Source organism: Buteo buteo, chromosome 2, assembly GCF_964188355.1.
Source record: "Buteo buteo chromosome 2, bButBut1.hap1.1, whole genome shotgun sequence".
Classification (NCBI taxonomy): Eukaryota; Metazoa; Chordata; class Aves; order Accipitriformes; family Accipitridae; genus Buteo; species Buteo buteo.
The window spans coordinates 23,086,559-23,105,351 of NC_134172.1; the positions used below are offsets into that span (position 1 = coordinate 23,086,559).

Consider the following 18,793-nt stretch of genomic DNA (forward strand, 5'->3'; position numbering starts at 1 on the left):
AAGTTTCTAAAATAAACAAGTTTTCAATAATGCTGTATAAAAACAGCAAAAAAGATTGCCTCTAATGGTAAAATCTTTGTTTTATTCATGTTTCCATGTTGAAAAGGCAACTTGCTCACTGAACTACCAATATTCCCCAAAAAAAGGGGTGCAAACAATGTAAGATGCAACTGCTGAGCCATACAAGTTCCTAAAACAAATTCAGAGATTAAAAAAATGTGTTGATTGTCTCATAGACAAATTTTAGATCATCTTAAGAACCTGGTATGCAAAACATGCAGGAAGTATCAAGTCAATTCCTCCTTACATATGGCAATACTTTATATATGCTATTGTAAACAGGCATGTTACTAAAAATATTACTGAATTTACTGTCTTTCCAGTGTTTTCTATGAAAATTCTGGCATCAACTCTAATAAATTAGATCTTGAAATTCACACAAAAAAAAGAGAGACTAGTCAAAGAGAGAGATTCAGTGGAATTCTAACTTGCTAAAACCTGTTTTAGTTGGTTGGATTAAGGGAAGAAAGGTAAAATTTTTAGCTATTGGTGATTCTCTGTAACCATGGTATTGCAATGTAAAAATTAACAGTAGCAATTCTGTTCCTGAATCGTAGCTAATTTATCTTAAGAGAAAATGTAGCACCTTTGTAGCATAAAAGGTTTCCAACAATTAGTCTGAATACAAACAATTTGTTGGCAGACTTAATTGAGACAACGTGCCATGTAACACCGTGGGACAAAAACCTGCCGTTTAATGAAGAACAGTCCTTCTAGTCTACTGTGGCTTCAGGTGTAAGATGATCTACATCTAAAAAGCTGCAGGCATGCAATGGAGCTTACAGACTGGTACAAAGAAAACCCATAAATCAGAGATTTTATAATCTAAATTTCTGCCAAGAATAGTAACAGACAGCTTGTATTGGACCAGAATTGGTTAAAAGATTAAAGCAGATCCCAGTTAAGAAGACTAGCATCCTTGCCACAGAAACTTAAACTGCATGAGAATTTCAAACAATGTAGCATATCTGATTTAAACCTCTTAATAGGGAACTTTGTCTTGCTTTACCTTGCTATGGCATGACATAATCCATCAAAACAAAGAAAACCCACTATCAGCAAGTTTTAACAGAATCTGAATTTAAGCAGTGAGTCAGCTGGCAGCCTATTACAAGCAGGGTAAATATACAAAGATTAAAGTCACAGCCAGGATAAAACCACCGTTTTATTAAAAAAAACAAAAACAAAAAAACCCACCCAAAACCACAAACACAAAAAAACAAAAGCAAACAAACAAAAACCATAAATCATAACAGAAATTCTAGCTGTCCCAGAGAAATTTAGCTGCACATTACCAGAAGATGCCAAGCAGCTGTCTTGCAGCTACATACATTTGAGCACTGTTCAGGCTAGGTTGCTGTGAGACTAAATCTTGCCTGTGGAAATGCTTTCAGTGATTAAATAGAATACTGAAGCCTTAATAATATAGTTATTGATACAGGCTCAGCATCAACATGCACAAGAAGCAGTTCTACACATACAGACTAATATGAAAAATTATTAACAACCTGCCAGCTGTTATTTTAACTACAGTTATACACAACAGTACAAAAGTCTCAATATGTGTGAGAGACCGAAAGAGTTAATGTCTCAAACATTGTGGTGGGGCAAGTTCTGCTTAAAGACAAACCCTGCACAGCAAGGAACCAAGGTAAAAAGCCCATCAGCTCAGACATCAGCAACAGGAGGGTGAGGGGGTGCTGGAGGGTGTGCAGCTCCCTGTTCTGATAAGCTGTTCTGATACAAAGATCAAACAATGACCATGTCTGCAGGGAAGGAAAAGTTACTCCACAAACGACCCCCAAGCCCAAAGGCTCACAAACTGCTCATTAACCTGAAGAGTTCAGGTGCCTGCCCGAAGGAGGAGCAAGGACGATAAAAGGACACAAACTGAAGCCCCGGGTGTGCAAGCCCACCGGGACTGGACCCCTCAGCTGACTGAACCAGCACTGGACCCAGGACCGGTGAAATCTTTCTCTCTTCTTTTCTCTCTCTCTGTCTTCTTCTCTCTTTCCTTTTCCTTTTCCACAATCCCTACACCTCATCCTTTTAAGACACAAAACCATTGACCAAGTCTGGGACTAAGAGTGGATCCAGCCACCCCTGGGCCCTTCTCTGAGGAAGAGTCTGGAAAGCAAGGGGGTCTGCTCTGAACCTCGTGACTCAACGGGAGGGAATCTCCTTATTCCCTGAATCGATGTATATGGTTACACAGTTTACAGAAGTAGTCTTATACCAATTCCTGTTGTGAGAAACCCTGCCACCTACTACCACACCTCCCCAGTTCAGTTTGCTTCTGTCATGAACAAAATCTTTAACTGATTGTTTGGTGTCTTTTCACCTTAATTTAGCCCGAGGGAATTTCGAATTAAACATGAGTCCCTGGTCTGTCCAGTCTGAGTCGTAACAACATGCCATGCTATTTATAAGTACTCCTCTAGAGACCATCTCTAATCCCAAAGAATAAGCTTATTTGCAAACCTGTCCTTTGGAACAAAAGTCCCAGGTGGAAATTTGCTGTCTGGCATCTTATACTGTTTCCTGCAGTTTTACAAGGCAATCCAAGTTGTTCTCAGAGAAGACTTCCACTAAACAGCAGCAATGGCAAAACTCTTTTTGAGGCTATTCCTTACCTGAATTGTTACAGGGAATGCTTGGAGAAGATGTATTTAAAACATTTCCAAAGCCTAATACTACACTGAATATAAACACTATAGATACACCAAAATAATGTCTTTAAACTATTTTTTATTTGCTCACTCAAATTATACTTTAACTTTTCATGTCCAAAAAATGAGTCCATGCATAAATTCTATGAGAGAGCTCAGTAAAGACTCAATAATGGAAGCATTAGCAGCCCATATTAAGATGTGTTTAATTTAATATCACATTTTCAAAATGTACATTTATCAAAGACCTGATATCAGGGAATAGCTTCTCAAAACAAGGGGAAGAAACAGAACCTCATTGCTTTCTGTGACAAAGACACTGGTGGTCTCGAGGTGAAGACGAGGGAAAGGCAGCAGATGCTTTATTCCTTGGTTTTAGCAAAGTTTCGACATACAGTTGAAGCACCTTATCACTCAACTGGTGAAATATGGGCTAGATAAAAGGATGATAAGGTGGGTGGAAAATGGGCTGGCCTCCTAAGCTGAAAGAGTTGTCACCAGTGGTACAAATTCCAGCTAGTGGGCAGCAACTAGTGGGGTCCCTCAGGGATCTCTGCTGGGACTAACACTGCTAAATGTCATCACTAATAACCTGAATGATGGGAGGCAGTGGACTCTCAGCAAATTTACTGACAACAGCAAATTGGCAGGGAGCAATCAATACACTGGAGGGCAGGGCTACTATTCAGAGGGACCTGGACCGGCTGGAGAAATGGGCAGACTGCAACTTAGTCAAGTTCAGCAAGAGTAAGGGCAAGGTATTGCATTTCAGATGGTCTGCACTAGCAAAGGCCAGGAGCTGACAACCCAAAAAGCAGCTCCACAGGAAAGGATCTGCAGGTCCTACTGGGTGACAGGTCTCAGCAGTTGCAGCCTGGCAGCAAAGACAACCAACCGCATTCTGGGTCAAACAAGTGGTCAGCACAGCCAACAGGGCCAGAGAAGTAAGTGATCCTTCCCCTCCATTCTGTCTTGTAAGATTGCATCTGGAGTACTTTGCCCAGTTTGGGGTTCCCCTGTGCAAAAAGGATATTGATGCACTGCAGCAAGTCCAATGGAGGGCTCCCAGGATGGTCAGAGGAGAGACACATACAAGGAGAGATGGAGAGCGGCTTTCAGTTTTGAGAAGAGCAGACTAAAAGGGGACCTTACTGCTTTCTACAACTGATTAATCAGAGAATATATAGAAGACGCAGCCAGACTCTTTCTTAGAGCTGCACAGGCACAGGACAAGACGTAACAGACAAGTTGGAACAGGGCAAATTGTAATCAGATTGCAGGATTATTTATTTATTTATTTACTTACTTATTTACTGTGAGGGTAGTTAAATACTGAAACATGCTGCCCATAGAGGTTGTGGAAACTCTGACCTTGGAGACATTCAAGACTTGACACGGTCCTGAGCAACCTGATCTAATTAGACCTGTTTCAGGCTGGGGAGTTGGACTAAATGACCTCTAGAAGTCACTTCCAACCTAGATTATGATACTGTAAGAAAAATACTTCATGAAGTCTTCTGGGTTTACGGTGACACTGCTAAAACGTACCAGTTTATTTATTCTGTTACATTGGTGAAAAGCTGCTGTACACAAGTCCTAATTTTAACAGGTCGGCTAGTATCTCCAAAGGAAGAACTGCAAAATATTTGAGCAGAAAATCCACACACTTTTCTTTTACTTGTAATAAACTTAAGTTAAATGGAGCTATTGCAAAAGTCTATACAAGATACCAAAATTTCATTCCTCTTATCTAAGACTGCAATAACAAAAATTAACAAAGTTTGGGGAGGAAATTTCTGAAGTTACTTACCCTGTGCGTGACTGTCCAACTTTATCACAGATGTCTAAGATCAGGCCCCAGTCCTCTGCAGTGTTCATCTCACTGGTTGCTTTCTCTGATGAATAAAGTGTAAGTAAATCAAAATACAAATTAAAAAAAAAAAAAAGATAAAAGAATTTAACAAAATTGTCAACAAAAATGTTGCAGTATTACCTCTTCGTATATTGCTAAATGTATGACAAATCCCTATATTTAATAAATTCATATATTAAAACTGTGATACCTAATTCTTTTTAATTTTTGAATGTTATTTGCGGCCATGAATTTAAACTCATAAGCAAATACATATTTTGGGGTTGTTTTCCCATGTAATAAAGATATACCCAGAATATGACAGCTACCAGCAGATTTTTTTTTCCACTTCGAACTGTGAAGTTAATACGATATGAATACCCAAAGCATTAGTTCACTGTTTGCAGTCAGATACAACCACATTTACCACTTCCTCAGGCACTAAACTGCTGTGTCTTGCACTTCCTTTCTGTGTATTACAACTCAGCAAGGAGAATTCAACAATTCATTAATAATCACTAAACTTTTATCTCCCCATTCTCACCTCTGCTTTGGATGATATATTCCACCATCTCTTTTCAGCTATAGAGACTGCTAAACCAAAGCTAATCTGATAGAAGCCATTGGGACTCTTTCTTCCAAATCTTTTGAATTAGGACAAGAGTCCCTGCTGAAGAGTGAAGAAATAGAGAATGCAGGTGGAGAAGAAATTGATTCCACTTCAGAAAAAAAAAAAAAAAAAAATAGAGACTCCCTCCCTATTTCTCCCCCAGAAAAGCTTAGGTACACAAAGGATAACAATAAATAAAAGTGTTAATGGAAACTGAGCCTTACACTGCAGCTGAATGGGAGATTATCTAAACACTGATAGATCAGATCAGGGCTGGAGAGCACAAGGGAATGCACAAGCAGTTCCATTATTCACCAAACAGAAGGGGAATGGGCACAGAATAGTACACAAACTTTGTTTCCTATCCCTGCTTCATCTAATATTCACCTCTTAATCTACAAAACACAAAATACACCTCAGCAATGGATACTATCCCTCGGAGAATGTCTCAGACTACTTAGTTTTATGAAAGGAAGCAAAGATTTTCTATAAAAACTTATATGCCAGGAAAGATTCATTATCCATATTATCATTTGCAGGACTGCAAAGAAGAGCAAAAGCAAAACATTTAATCTCCATATATTACAATGAATTATTCATCCCAAAGTTGATGGCTTGTCTTTATGAATTGAGTTTCTCTGTCCTACAAATTGAAGTCAGGTTACAGTTAATTAGTTTCTTAATTCAGAACCAAAATGCAGAAAAGCAAAGCTCTATGGTTATGTGCTCTCAAAGTATTTCTGAGGAAAAAAAAAAAAAAAAAATCAAACACTGCCATATAGAACTAGAGTGATAACACATCAGTTGTACTGCCTGATGCAAGGAAAACAGGAACGCAGTATAGGGAAATCCTAAATGGAAGTTAGTTACAATTCCATATGTTCTCTCAGGTAAAGTAAAGGAGCATCGCCTCTTCTCTCTAAACTGAAGCAGAAAACTTATTTGATTACAAAAAGCAGTCACAATCAACAAAAATATGAAAAATTCTGGGTAGACACCATGCTAGCATCTAGCACTAAGATATACCAGCTGATCAACCAACCACTTTATTTTTCTTTCATCTACTATTGTTCCAAATCATGCTTAGGACTAGTTTAGCTAACAATCAGAGAAATTCTTGATTTTTAAATCTTGCTCATAAAGGAAACATGTCAACTGTGAAGCAAAAATTGAGAGGAACACCATAATGGCAGAATCCACTCAGCATGACAGTTAAAAATGCCAAAACATGACAACGGAGCAATGTGACTGTACTTTGCTTATATCAATGAACATTGTTTCATTACCCCAGAATTTTGGGGTTTTAGTTGAGGATACTTGAAAAATACAAGCAAATGAGATAGGGGGAAAAAAAAGGCAAGTAAAACTCCATAGCAGAACCATGCGTTATGCTTTTCCTGCTTGTTACTTATCCATTTAATATAGCCAGCTCTCAGTCATCTGCAGGCAGAATACTTGTGCCACACATGGTAAGACACCTAAACTGAATACCTTGCACAGAGCCATCACAGGCCAAGACAACCTTCTGTAATCAAAGGCCATGAGCACAGCACCTATACTGCTACCAAAGCCTGCCTCAAGTCTGAGGCATCGTAACTGCTTTTTTGAAACATGGAGCGTAAGTGGAGTTGCACCTGAGCTGAAGGTGTGCCTACACAACATTCCCAAAACTGAAAACAGCTGATAAGCACAGTCCAGAGACACACAAAACAGACCACATGGAGGCAGGTTAGTTCCAGGACTCCACTGTTTCTGTTCATTGCCAGTTCTGCTGGAGCTGGACCAGCTCCAGTCAAAGTGTGTCTGCACAGTGCTCTCCAGAGCCTTAAGTTCCCACCAGGCTCAGAGCTCACATGCAGCCTCACAAACCCACGCTGCTCGCTCATGCCTAATGCTGTATTTCAGTTAGCACATCCTTCAGCAGTCAGAGCTGAGAAATCCAATGGAACAAACTTCGACCTTTTTCATTATTTTACATAACAGTTGTCTGCACTTTGGGCAACAATTCATCCTTCTTTCCTCACAATGTCATCAGAGAGAAATGGCATGGCAATCGGTTATGTCTTTTACAAACTAAAAAGTAAAATAGTGCATGCTTAAGGTTTAAAAATAATGAATGGTCTTTTATGCTAATTTAAATAGTCTGGCTAAAACTAAAAATAAGATGGTGACTGATGAAATCCCTGATCCATATCAACCACACCAATTACAACCTTCATTTTAATTCTCAGTAAGAATATTTTGCAAATTTTTCCACAAGTACAATTATAAGTTTTCTATCACAGCTACACTCCTTCTTGGAAGTTGAATTTAGTCCTGTATAAAAACTGCCATTTGCTTGCAACACCTTCCCCCCCTTGTTAGTCAAGATATTTTCTCCACCAACAAACACTAGATAGTTTCTTACTAAATTTCAGTCTGAAACCCAGTTTCATTGTGTACTTTCTGTCTTCTATAGTAACAAGCATCCATTAATTCCCTTGGGTAATTAAATTAATTGTAAGACATGAGAAAAAACATTTTGCCTCTAGACTTTTAGTTAAATTCCGTCTTAAACAATGGCAGTTAAAAGTTAACGGCATACTGTGAATGTTAGCAGTACACCATCTGACACTATCCACAAAAAAGGCTGCTAACTCTGTCAGAGCATTAGCAAGTGACTATCACCTTTCACCACTCTGGGAACAGGAGCAACAAAGATGCTTTGACAAAATTCCTGTGTTGCATCAGTGTTTTATAGACAAAATTACGACTTAAAGCTACTTAAGTTAAATTACTTGCACTACTATCACTTAAAATCCATGAATCCTCCCTCTTCTAATGTGAGGCACACATTCACGGCCAAAAAAACCTTAATATACATTCAGTATTTGCTTACCCTGACCAATAGCTGGCACCTAACCAGCCTTCAGGTACAGCTGACATGTCACTATCAGCCTCTATCTTAGTACCAACATGGACTCCAATAGGGAGGGAAAAGCAGACATTTGTATTTAAAGTCTTTGGATAGGTTAGCACAGGATATAGAGATAACTTAAACTAGAAATGTTCTTCATCTTCCATCCCTGATCAAAAATAATTCTGCCACAGCAATATTAATGTTTACTTCAGACCCTATCCCGCCACCTCATCATTGCTACAAAATCTTATTCAACTTAGTGAATGCCAAGCCAGGATCAGATAACATTTTGGACTTCACTAAAATAACTTTTAAAGACAGTGCTAGCTCCTTCATGAAATCTGTGTTCTTTAAAACTTATTAATGCTGTGTCAAACACAAAGGAAAACAGGACTATGTGACACAGATGTATACATGATTGAACTTTGTCTCTAGTTTTCTGAAACAGCGCTCTCCCATAAAGCTCTATTGCTCAAATTCAAGGTATTGTTTTCCTAGTGCAAGCAAGGCATACAAGTTAACGTAGGAACTTTAACCAGTGCAAGACTATAACATCTTGCATTGCCTCAGATTGTAATTAGTGGTTTTTAAATTTTAGGACCACTTGTTTTATTTTCCTTTTTTTTTTTCCATTACAGGTTTTCAACTTTCACCTTTCATTTTCTAGGAGTTATTTAAAATTATTTTCTTACCATTAATTCCACAAAGACAGACATGCAAAGTGGTAAGCACCATAGTTTCAGTCGAAAAGAATACTTAGGACTATGGCTTCTTTAGACAACAATAATAACAACGATTCTGCACAAATCGAGAATACCTTTATAAGTAACTTCAACAATTTATTTAATTACTAAAACAAAAGCAAGACACACAAAACCAATATATCACATTTTTCACCCACTTTGCAAGGCACAGAGTGTGGGATCACTAGGCTTCTCCCTTTATACTGCTTCTGTACTCATAACACTAATCATACCAAGCCAGACCAATTCCATCTTGCCCAACATCCAGTCTCTACTATCTTATTATAGCTAAAAAAGCAGATGCCTAGAAAAACATAAAAAAAAATAAGGTAAGCATTAGTTGTACTTCCTCGCAACACACCTTTCAGCAACCAACCATTTACAGCTTTGTAACTCCCAAGTCAGAAATGGTGCTTCAACCACACAAACGTAATCATAAACCACATACAAAACAAATAATTCAGAAAGTACTCTGAAGCAAAATGCATATCCTGATAGAAGTCTCATCTGTGTCTGTATCTTCAAAATTTCTCAATAAGTTCTAGAACATGACCTCCTTCAAATGAAATATCTAGATGCTGAATTCATACTTCCAAACATCTCTTTTTTTTTTTTTTTCAACTAAGCCTCTGAATAAAATTTATACAAACCTGAACATCATCTGCCTTCTAAAGAAAACACCATTCCTCAGTATACACGCTGTCTAGTCTCACTGAAATACTGTACCAAAAACCCAGGAAACAATATTACACCTTTTGATCAGAAGCCAGGCCAGAAAGTTCTAAATACATGAGTTACCTTACCTATACTTTGGTTGTGGTGAAAGTGCACCGGCTTTTGCATGGGCTTTTTTGGGATACCTAAATAAACCATCCTCTCCTTGAGTTGTAAAGTTTGTTAATTTTGTTGAGGTCCCATTTCCCTCCAATTTACACAAACCTGAAAAAGATTGGAGCATCAATAAAATTGTTTTCTTCTCTGGTTTTGTGCATTATTTAAAAATTATATCCAAAGCAAAAATATTTGCACTGTGATTCTATTTGAAGTTCCCTATTACATACAAAATACAACTGCAGTTGATCATTTTAGGACAGAAGATGCAAACTTTTCTCAGAAGAAAAAATAATAATTTCCTAATTATTCATAATTTTCCTAAAAGAAATTTATCATCAGATTTATAAAGTACTATTAGACAGAAGAATAATGCTGAAAAAAGCCACTGCCAAACTTAGTGGTTGACTGTTTAGGTGCTGGTAAGAGAAATATAAATATTGCTGCAGATTTTCCATGCAAATATATGCTAGTGACTTGATTTCTCTGCCTTAGTTCTGCAACTTAACAATAGCATTTTACCAACTTACTAGAATTTTGCAAAAGTAAATGTTCTCATCAATGCTGGGATTCTGCAGGGAATACCATGGTACATTTCTTAAGGTAACAAACTTAAAGACTACCCATTGCTAACAACATTTTTAGAGGGAAGTTTTGGCAGGTTTGAGCTTCCTAAGCTTTAGATTTTTATTTTTTTATTTAAAAAAAAAATCCAATCTTAGGACTCAGCTATTTTTCTGCTACAAAGTCTCAAAGATGTTAAAACTAGCTAGAATTTCAAGAAATAACAAAACAGATCAAAACACCCCCAAACCCAACATTTAAAATGTACATAATTTGAAGCAGGTAAAACAAATACAAGTAAAAACTATCAGAATATCCTAGCAAACTAAGGTTTATAACCATTCTAGTTGGTATTTTCTCTTACTACATTAATGAACATAATTCCATTTCCCCAGATGCACATCTCTCAAATGAAATACTGAAGTTACAAAGAAAAGAATGGCTACAAGAAAGACTTCAAAAGAATGGCTAAAGAAAGTCTTCACTCACAGACTAAAATTACAACCAGTTTCTAGCATAATAAAAAATCCTCAAAAATCCATGATATCAATGTAAGCACCACAGAATTAACAAAAAATTCAAAACTCCTCTCAGCCTTTACTCCCCCTCTCCTGCTGAAAGTCTTGTTTTCTTCTCAAGGCTAAATAAATAACTTTCCCACTCTGTATAGAAATGCAAATACTAAAATTCCAAAGCATTATAAAAACATAAATGTAACTACTTCATCTCTTAAATATAGTTTAAATAGTCCTGAAAGACTGAAACTGATTGCAAATTTTTCTTTCTTTTTGCAGTCACTTGCCAAGAAATTCTGATTACATACCATTCTACAACACCAAAGTTAAAAGTAATTAATTTTGTTCTTTTTGTCTTTCAAATAAAACAAACAAATGCATTTGTTGGCCCATTCTACAACAAATACTGCTTTAATATTAACCACTCTGCATTTCACTAGCATGATCAGAACAGCACAGAAAACTATGTCCAACGAGATTCCATTTAGACAAGATTGAAAATAGCCTCTAACAGGCAATGGCACCATAGAAAGAAACTAGAATTCCCTGTTCAACCATTAACTTCAGTAAAGCCATTAACCAATTTCTTCAGTTTAACTGTATCCTCATTTACAGTATTCCTAAAAAGTCCTTATGGGAACACTTGTAGAAGGTGTCCCATGAAAGCACTGCTAGCTGATCCAAGGCAAAAGCAAGCAGCAGTGACTGAGCTGACATGAGGCCACCTCAACTCATTCTTTCAGAAGTCTTTCAGAAGACTACGTAGGATCCCACCGTGCATGAGGCAGCCTAGCCAAGATAGACATCACTCAACTCAATAAGGAGCAGTATGAAGATAAAAGGATTCAAGATCTGGTAAGACAATGCTGAAAACAGTAAGACAAGCTGGGCAAAAATAATTTAGATGTTTAGACATCTTATGGCAAACTCTAACAAATCCATGGAACTCAAACTACCTTTCACCCAGAAATATTACAACAGAGGAGGAAGGTGAGCACATTCAAGATACATGAGAACGATGATGATTACTCCATAAACAAGGTGTATCACAGGCATGTTATAATAATAAATGGTGTCAGGATCTATTTGCAGAGCCCTACTAACCAAGCCACAGTAGAAGCAGCATTTCAGAATGAAGATCAGCAAGAGACTTAAAAATAACAACGTATATTTGATATGACAAGTTATCAGTTAGAGGAACAGATTTTACGTGTTGGAGATATACTTTGATCCCCCTGAATTTTGATATTGTAATGCACACTGTCACATCTGAAATGAGGGGAAGCACTTAAAATGACAGCTCTTCCCTAGGAGGAAAGAAAAAGAATTAACTGGGAAAGTACAGTCTACAAAAACTCCTTTGCCTACGGAACACACTATGTTGGCTTCAAATAGCCCAACTGAGTCTGGTGATTCATTTTCAGAATGAATCTTTTCTGTACTGAAAAAGATTTTGTTTGCTGGCTATTATACAGAAGGGGTATTCCACGCATTTTTATCCTGTCAGTGTTGCCATTTTTCACTGAGAACATACACCAAAGGTATCTTTAGTGAGAAGTTCTTGTTTTTCCTAAACATTTATAAATAACTGGAAAGGGGGGTGGCTATAGCTCCTTTCCCACACATTTTTCACTGAGCCTCCCTGTTAGCTCACAGTTAATATCCTTCTCCCTAAAACAACGCTGAGAAAGCAGTAGGCCAGCTTGGGCAAAAAAGTGCCAGCCTCATGACAAGCTGAACCAATCCTTGTAATTCGTCTTCCCTTGCAGCCAGAAGTAACTCACACTCTGCAGCCTCCATAATTACCTAGGGTCAAGAATCTCCTCTGCAACAATTTTCCCTCCTTTTGGCAAACCTGGCCTAAACAGAGAAAAGCCCAGCTCAGACAGATATGTAATTGGATGGTTTTGAGGATGTTGACTAACCAAGGGGATAAACCTAGAGAGTAATGAGTTTAAATAGCAAGAGTATTTTATTACAAGAAAATGCACCATGGGAATCATGGTCAAAGCATTTCTTACATTCTAATACATCAAACTATAAGCTGTGGTACCTTAACATTCCTACTTACCTACAATCATATGTAATTCATGTGTATTATTAAATATCTAAAGAGTGGTAAGCATAAAATGATCAATAACTGCTCTATTTAATAAAACATGGCAAAAATCATTGCAAGTTGCATCAGGTTGACAGTTCTACTACATTACTAAACTACCTGCTTAATTTCCTATTACTGTAAATAGTAAGCCTGCATCTTTTCTTTCTTCCCACTCCTGTGGTACCTTAAACAATTACACTAGCTACGCTGAGAACTAGTCTAACATTCAAAGCATATGCAAGAAATGCACAGTAAGGGACAAAGGCACAAGGGAGAAAAATAATGCAAAAAAACCTCATGTTTTTTAAACACCTCCTCTTAATATCATGTGTGATTTTATGACAGATCATACCAGAACCTGTATTTATTGCAGCTTATAAAACTTCAGAAATATTAAGCTTAGAGCAGGGAGTAAAAAGCTCTTCCAGTTCTCTTCTTACAACATAGATTAAGTTCACAATGCTTGACATCAACTTAGAATAAAGTATGCACTATATTAAGTCCGAAGTTACAGATTTTATTTGTGAGATAACATCTAAATGACACTTCAGAACTGCTTCAGCAGTTAAGTTCTTCATCAAACCTTGCCTAACCACTGCTACATTACTAATTAGCCTGTCATGACAGATTAGCAGACAGTCTTCTGGTTCTTAAAGCACATTTCACCATTATTTTGCCTGCATCAAACTTACAGATAAAACCGCATTTCTCTGGGAGTAATTTTATGATTAGGGCTGTGAAATATGGCACAAACAGACTTACCATCAAACTAATAAGAACACCATTAATCTAACGCCTTAAATAGAAGATTAGTCTCTTAATTATAACCTCAGCAGTCCAGTCTTTTGAAGGTTTTTTTCTTTTGTTAAATTCCAATATTGATGTTCCTTACTTGGACACACTGTCAAAGGTTCCCAGACCTGATTGTGAAAATCCACACCAACTTGTGTCACCAATGATTAGCATCCCTTCCTGTTGAAATATTCCTAAATATGGTAAAAAGAGGGTTCAGGAAACAAAAAGCATCTGGGCTTCATCCAGAGATTTGGACTCTTCGAGGATGACAATGGCTTACTTCCTCAAATCTCTGGGCAGCTTAAAGCATTCATTAATATTATTAGTTTAACAGTAGTCTTAAACAACATTATTTTGCCAACCACACCTAAAGAAGAAGTGCAACCCTCAAAATCTCTGTACAAAGTTGACACTAAATGGCAAGCTATTACAGATGAACAGGCTCCACAGCCAGAGCATGCTAACAGGACTAGCCAAATGCTGATGACTGGCCAGACAAACTGGGAAATTTTTCCTTCTGAACTTAGATACTTACGCTCCTCAAAACAATGGAAAACAATTTAGTTCCAGATGTGTTCTTTGCAATCCATGATCCTAAATGGTTCCAAAACCATTTCCAACTATTACACAGTACTGACTAGCTGTCTAGTGGATAAGAATGCACAGCTATCACAGCAATACTAACAACTACACCAATGTCCAAATTCATATGAATTAAGACTAGCTTTTGACTGCTTTCCTGCTTCAGGAATCTGATTTGCAAAAGAAAACTTTCTTGCTGGGCAAGAACAAAGGCAGAGCACTGGACTTTCATTCTGAGGAAAAAAAAATGAAAAATAACACTACTGCTTGACAACTTTTGGAATCTTCCCGACAACAAGAGAGCTTACTTTACAGCTGATGTTATCTTACGAAGCTTGCCAAGAAGTTCATCCAGATAATAGCACATTCCCAAGGGGCCTCGGGGAAGAAGGGCCCAGGGACACTTTCCAGGAGACTTCATCATTCCCATCTCCCTGGCACAAATCCAGCTAAGTGATGGAGAAAGGCAGAAGGCTCCTGAAGGTAGGCTGCCACCAACTGAACAGTCTGCTGCTCCTTCAGTCTCCCCCAGGACACCATGAAAGGGGCTAACGGAAAGAGGCTGTATTTACTGGTGAAAACTAGCCCATTGTCCACTACCTGCTCTTCCAAGAACAATTTGGGACTGAGTTGTTATTTCCCTGTGCTCATACAGTATGCAGAACAATGCTTTTGAAAAATATCTACTAGGCAAGCACAGTAGGTAAGGCATCCTCTGCACCTAGAAAACAGCAAATAACCCACCGAAGCAACAGTTGGGTGCTACTACCCTGCATTATGAAACTTACAGTGCTGACAAGCACATCTATCAGACTTAGCTCTAGAGAAACCCACTCAAGCAGTCAGATCTTCACTGCTAGACAGCGGCTTTAGGAAGTAGACAAGTGAACATTTGCCAGAACCTCAGCTATCACTTTTTAATCTTATTAGTTCAAGTCATTCTCACAGATAATATCACCAATGTTTCAAACCTCTAATGGTCCATGGAAAATTGGCAAGCAGTGCAATAATCTCTTCCTCATTTTCAACTGCCAATTACACTAGACGACAGTGAAACAATTAGGAAAAATTATTTATTACTTTTCAAAATAAGTCATTACCAACTTTGCCACTGAGAAAATTATAAATTGAAGGGCAGTCTTCAGTGCAAAAGCGTTTTTAACTGTTCAAAATGGGAAGAAAAGTGAGCTATGCTTTATATTAAGATACAACAGACTAAGAATTCCTGACAACACATATACAGAATTTGTGTTGCAGTCCTTTGTTTATGCACTAACCCTTCCCTGCCCCCCAAAAGCTACATACTTTTCAAACAGTTTTGAGTTGATCTTTTTCCAAGAGCTGGAAGAACTGGAGCCCTGTCTCCTTCAGTGGGACAAACATTAAGAAAGAAACAATGTATTTGTAGTTGAAAGGTATCCCAAGTATAAGGCTACTAGAGACATTAGTTCCAAGAAACATATACAGTGTTATACTGCTGTAAGAAGATAATCTAGGGTGGGTGTGGAGGATACTTATTCAAATATGAGAAAAAGCCCCTTCATAGTATGCTGTTCCCCAGACAAATCTTTTATCACTCAAAGTAAAACGGACGTCAGCAGCAGGTAGGAAACAAACCGTATTACGCAATCACAAATGAGACGTGCAAAACGAATTTTCAACTGCCTATGTGTTATTTTACCTTCGGCTTGGGCACATCAACATTAAGCACAGTTTTTGTCGAGTAAAAGCCAGACATTTCCTCTCCATCTAGCTTGGCCTTGGAACAAGCAAGGTAAGGATGAAACCTGATCGCAGCATGCCAAGTTTCACTTGAAAGCGAAAAAGAAAGCTCCCACAGGAATTCACTTTAAAGCACTGAATACAAAACGCTTTGACAATTTTCTCGTGCCCGTCTGCGAAGCGTCCTTTCAGCAACGCTCCAGCACAAGCATTTCTCGCTACTTGTTTTGCTATGCTGCAACGTTACTTCTGCTAAGCAGGCCCGCTCGCCTCCCACAAGCACCCCGGTGCTCGCCCCCCTCGCTCGCAGCCCCAGGAAGCCAGGCAGGGCGCGCAGCAGCCCCCTCCGCCCCCGCGCTGTCACCGAACAGGCCGCAGCCACCGCTGCCGAGGGGCGCCCCGGCCAGGCCGCTCCGCGCCGCGACCGCCGGCCCACCCGGGCCGCCGCCGCCGCCGCTGCTGCCCCCGGCTCCCCGCCACACGCGAGGCCGGGCGGGCGCCAGCGAGCCCAGCAGCAGAGGGCTGAGGGGGCTGGGGGTGGAGGGATGGGGGGAGCAGGGTCGGAGGGAGGGCCGGCCGCGGGGTTACCTCAGGGGGAGGCCGGGGCGGAGGGCCGGGCCGGGCCGGGCCGGGGCGCCGCGGGAGCCACTCACCCACATCCTGGTCGAAGGGGTTGGTGGCGAAGAGCGGCATCGCGGGGCGCGGGGGCGCGGCGCGGCCACCCCTCCCGGCAGCGCGGCAGCGGAGCGAGAAGCCTGCGGCGGCGGCGGCTCCTGCTCCTCCTCCTCCTCCCGCCCGGGGTACCTCCGCCGCCGCCTCCTCCCAGGGCCGGGGAGCCAGCCCCCCGCGCGCAGCATGCTGGGAAACGGGGCCGGCCCCGCCGCCGCCTGACGGCCGGCGGACCCGCGGCCCCCTCCCGGCTCCAGCATCCGACCCGGCCCGCCCCGACCCGCCCCGACCCGCGGCGGCGGTGCAGCGCCCGGGGAGCGGGGCCCGGGGCCCGGCGGGCGGGAAGGCCCCGCAGGCCCTTTCCGCAGGCGCCCGCGGCCTGAGCTGTGCCCGGCCCCGGCCGGGCTCGGCAGGTGGGTGGGCGGCCGCCCCGCCTGCCCTGCCCTGCCCTGGCCTGGCCTGGCCTCGCTTGCCGCCCGGCTGCCGGAGGGACCGGCGCTGCCCCTGCTGCCCTGCGGGCCAGCCCCTGCCTGCCCCGCCGCCCCCGGCCAGGCAGCTTAGGGCCGGTAGGGCGGCTCAAAGCGGGAGTTTATTTTATTTAGTTCTGCTGAGCTCTTTCGTGCCTCCCGAGTTAGGAGGTGAGTCAGTTTTGTGCCCAGACACGCTCGCTCCCTATAGAAAATTTTCAGAGCTTCCCTATACATTCGGCCGACTCAGCCTTTTTATTGTTAATGCCGTCATGCTTCTGAAGAAGGTGGCCCGACAGCGAAGGTGCAGGATGGTGCTTAGGATGGTGTCTTTCACAGCATGGCACGGGAGGCTGACCACTTCTCCACGCTTAGATCCTGTTGAGATCCGTAGCTGTCAGTTGTTCACAGGAGCCTGAATGTACCATGACCTTTGCACAGTTGTATCTTGCTGCTTCACTTTGTACAAGTACCTTGCTGGCTTCAGTGGGATGTATGCCATGATAACGATTTGACTCATAGGATATGACACGTTCTGCCTGTTCCTGCTGTCACATAAAACTCAAGTCATTATCCTTAAGGACTTCTAGTAGTGTTTAATTACTCCGAACTGGTTGGATCACAAATTAAGCAAAAAAGGGCACATGCACACACATGAAGGAAGAGTCGCAGACATCTAAAAGAGCAACACAGGCACTTCACAAGAGTGCTAACAAAAAATAAAAAAGATACTACCGCTGTTTGCAGTGCAGAAACACTAGATGCAATCAATAGCACTAATCATGCTCAATAATGAATGTGATTGCATGCATTAGGCAGAGTTCTGACACATCAAATGAAAACTGCACACATAGCCTCTTCCCACAGGGATTTACAGTCGCTAGGTATTTCCTTATTTCACTAAATTTTTTTCCAGGATCTTGAGTTCTGCTTCTTTCCCTATCCACAACAACTGTTTTCAGCAGCTGATGCAGGTCAGCATTGATCTACTACTTAGAACTGTCTACTTTTAAGGAATTGCATGTTTTCTTTGGATTCTGCCTCAGTTCAATGACATCTGCTAGGTATTCTCAGAGGATGCTTTACCTCCTCACCATTCATCATCCCCCATTATGTTCAAAAAAAGACATACGGTAGATGTTCTCAGAGACTGTTTTATCCCCTCCTTTTTCATCCCTTCCCTCTGATGGGTTTTGAAACGAATTGTAGAATCCTTTCAAAACAGGCAGAGCTTTTATGCAGTAGTCCTGCAGTAAGAGCAAACATAAGAGATGTGGGGAACTGGGATTTTAGACTGTCTTCAGCCTGAAAGGATTCCAACCCAACTTTACTTCCCAGGCAACACCCTACTCAACATTTTGAAAAAGGTAGTCTACTTGTCTTGATGGGAGTGAGTCAAAGATACTCAGGGAGCATCTTAAAGCGCTGTAGTCATGGCTCATGTTTCGTTTCTGTAAAATTTATTTGTTGAACATGGTGTGAAGTACACAAGTCCTTGGAATACTCTGTATTATATTGTATCTCCCTCTTGTCCTCATCCCATGGCTCTAGCATTCTTCCATGGCACAGCAATGGGGGGTGGTTAGAGCACTCTTCCTTGAAGTGGGGTTTGCCCTTTCAGACACAGATGGCTACGGAAACCAGCTTTTCCACCTTATGTGTGAGTAGTATAATGAGTATGCTATTAAAAATGGTGTGTTAAGGTTCCTTTGTT

The 18,793-nt window shown here is 40.6% G+C and overlaps 1 protein-coding gene across 4 annotated transcripts in view; it reads right to left on the bottom strand.

Moving 5' to 3' along the window:
- STAM (signal transducing adaptor molecule) overlaps window positions 1-16,766 on the bottom strand; it is a 40,212-nt gene extending 23,446 nt beyond the window's left edge. Inside the window, exons 1-2 of one of the 4 annotated variants that reach the window (XM_075048206.1) lie at window positions 16,748-16,766; window positions 4,540-4,624 (exon numbers count right to left, since the gene is read on the bottom strand). In XM_075048206.1, the coding sequence (XP_074904307.1) occupies window positions 4,540-4,607 (68 nt within the window). In that variant the 5' untranslated portion in view covers window positions 4,608-4,624; window positions 16,748-16,766. The other 3 variants (XM_075048179.1, XM_075048197.1, XM_075048188.1) reach the window with 3 other exon arrangements.
- Window positions 16,767-18,793: the final 2,027 nt, after the last annotated feature.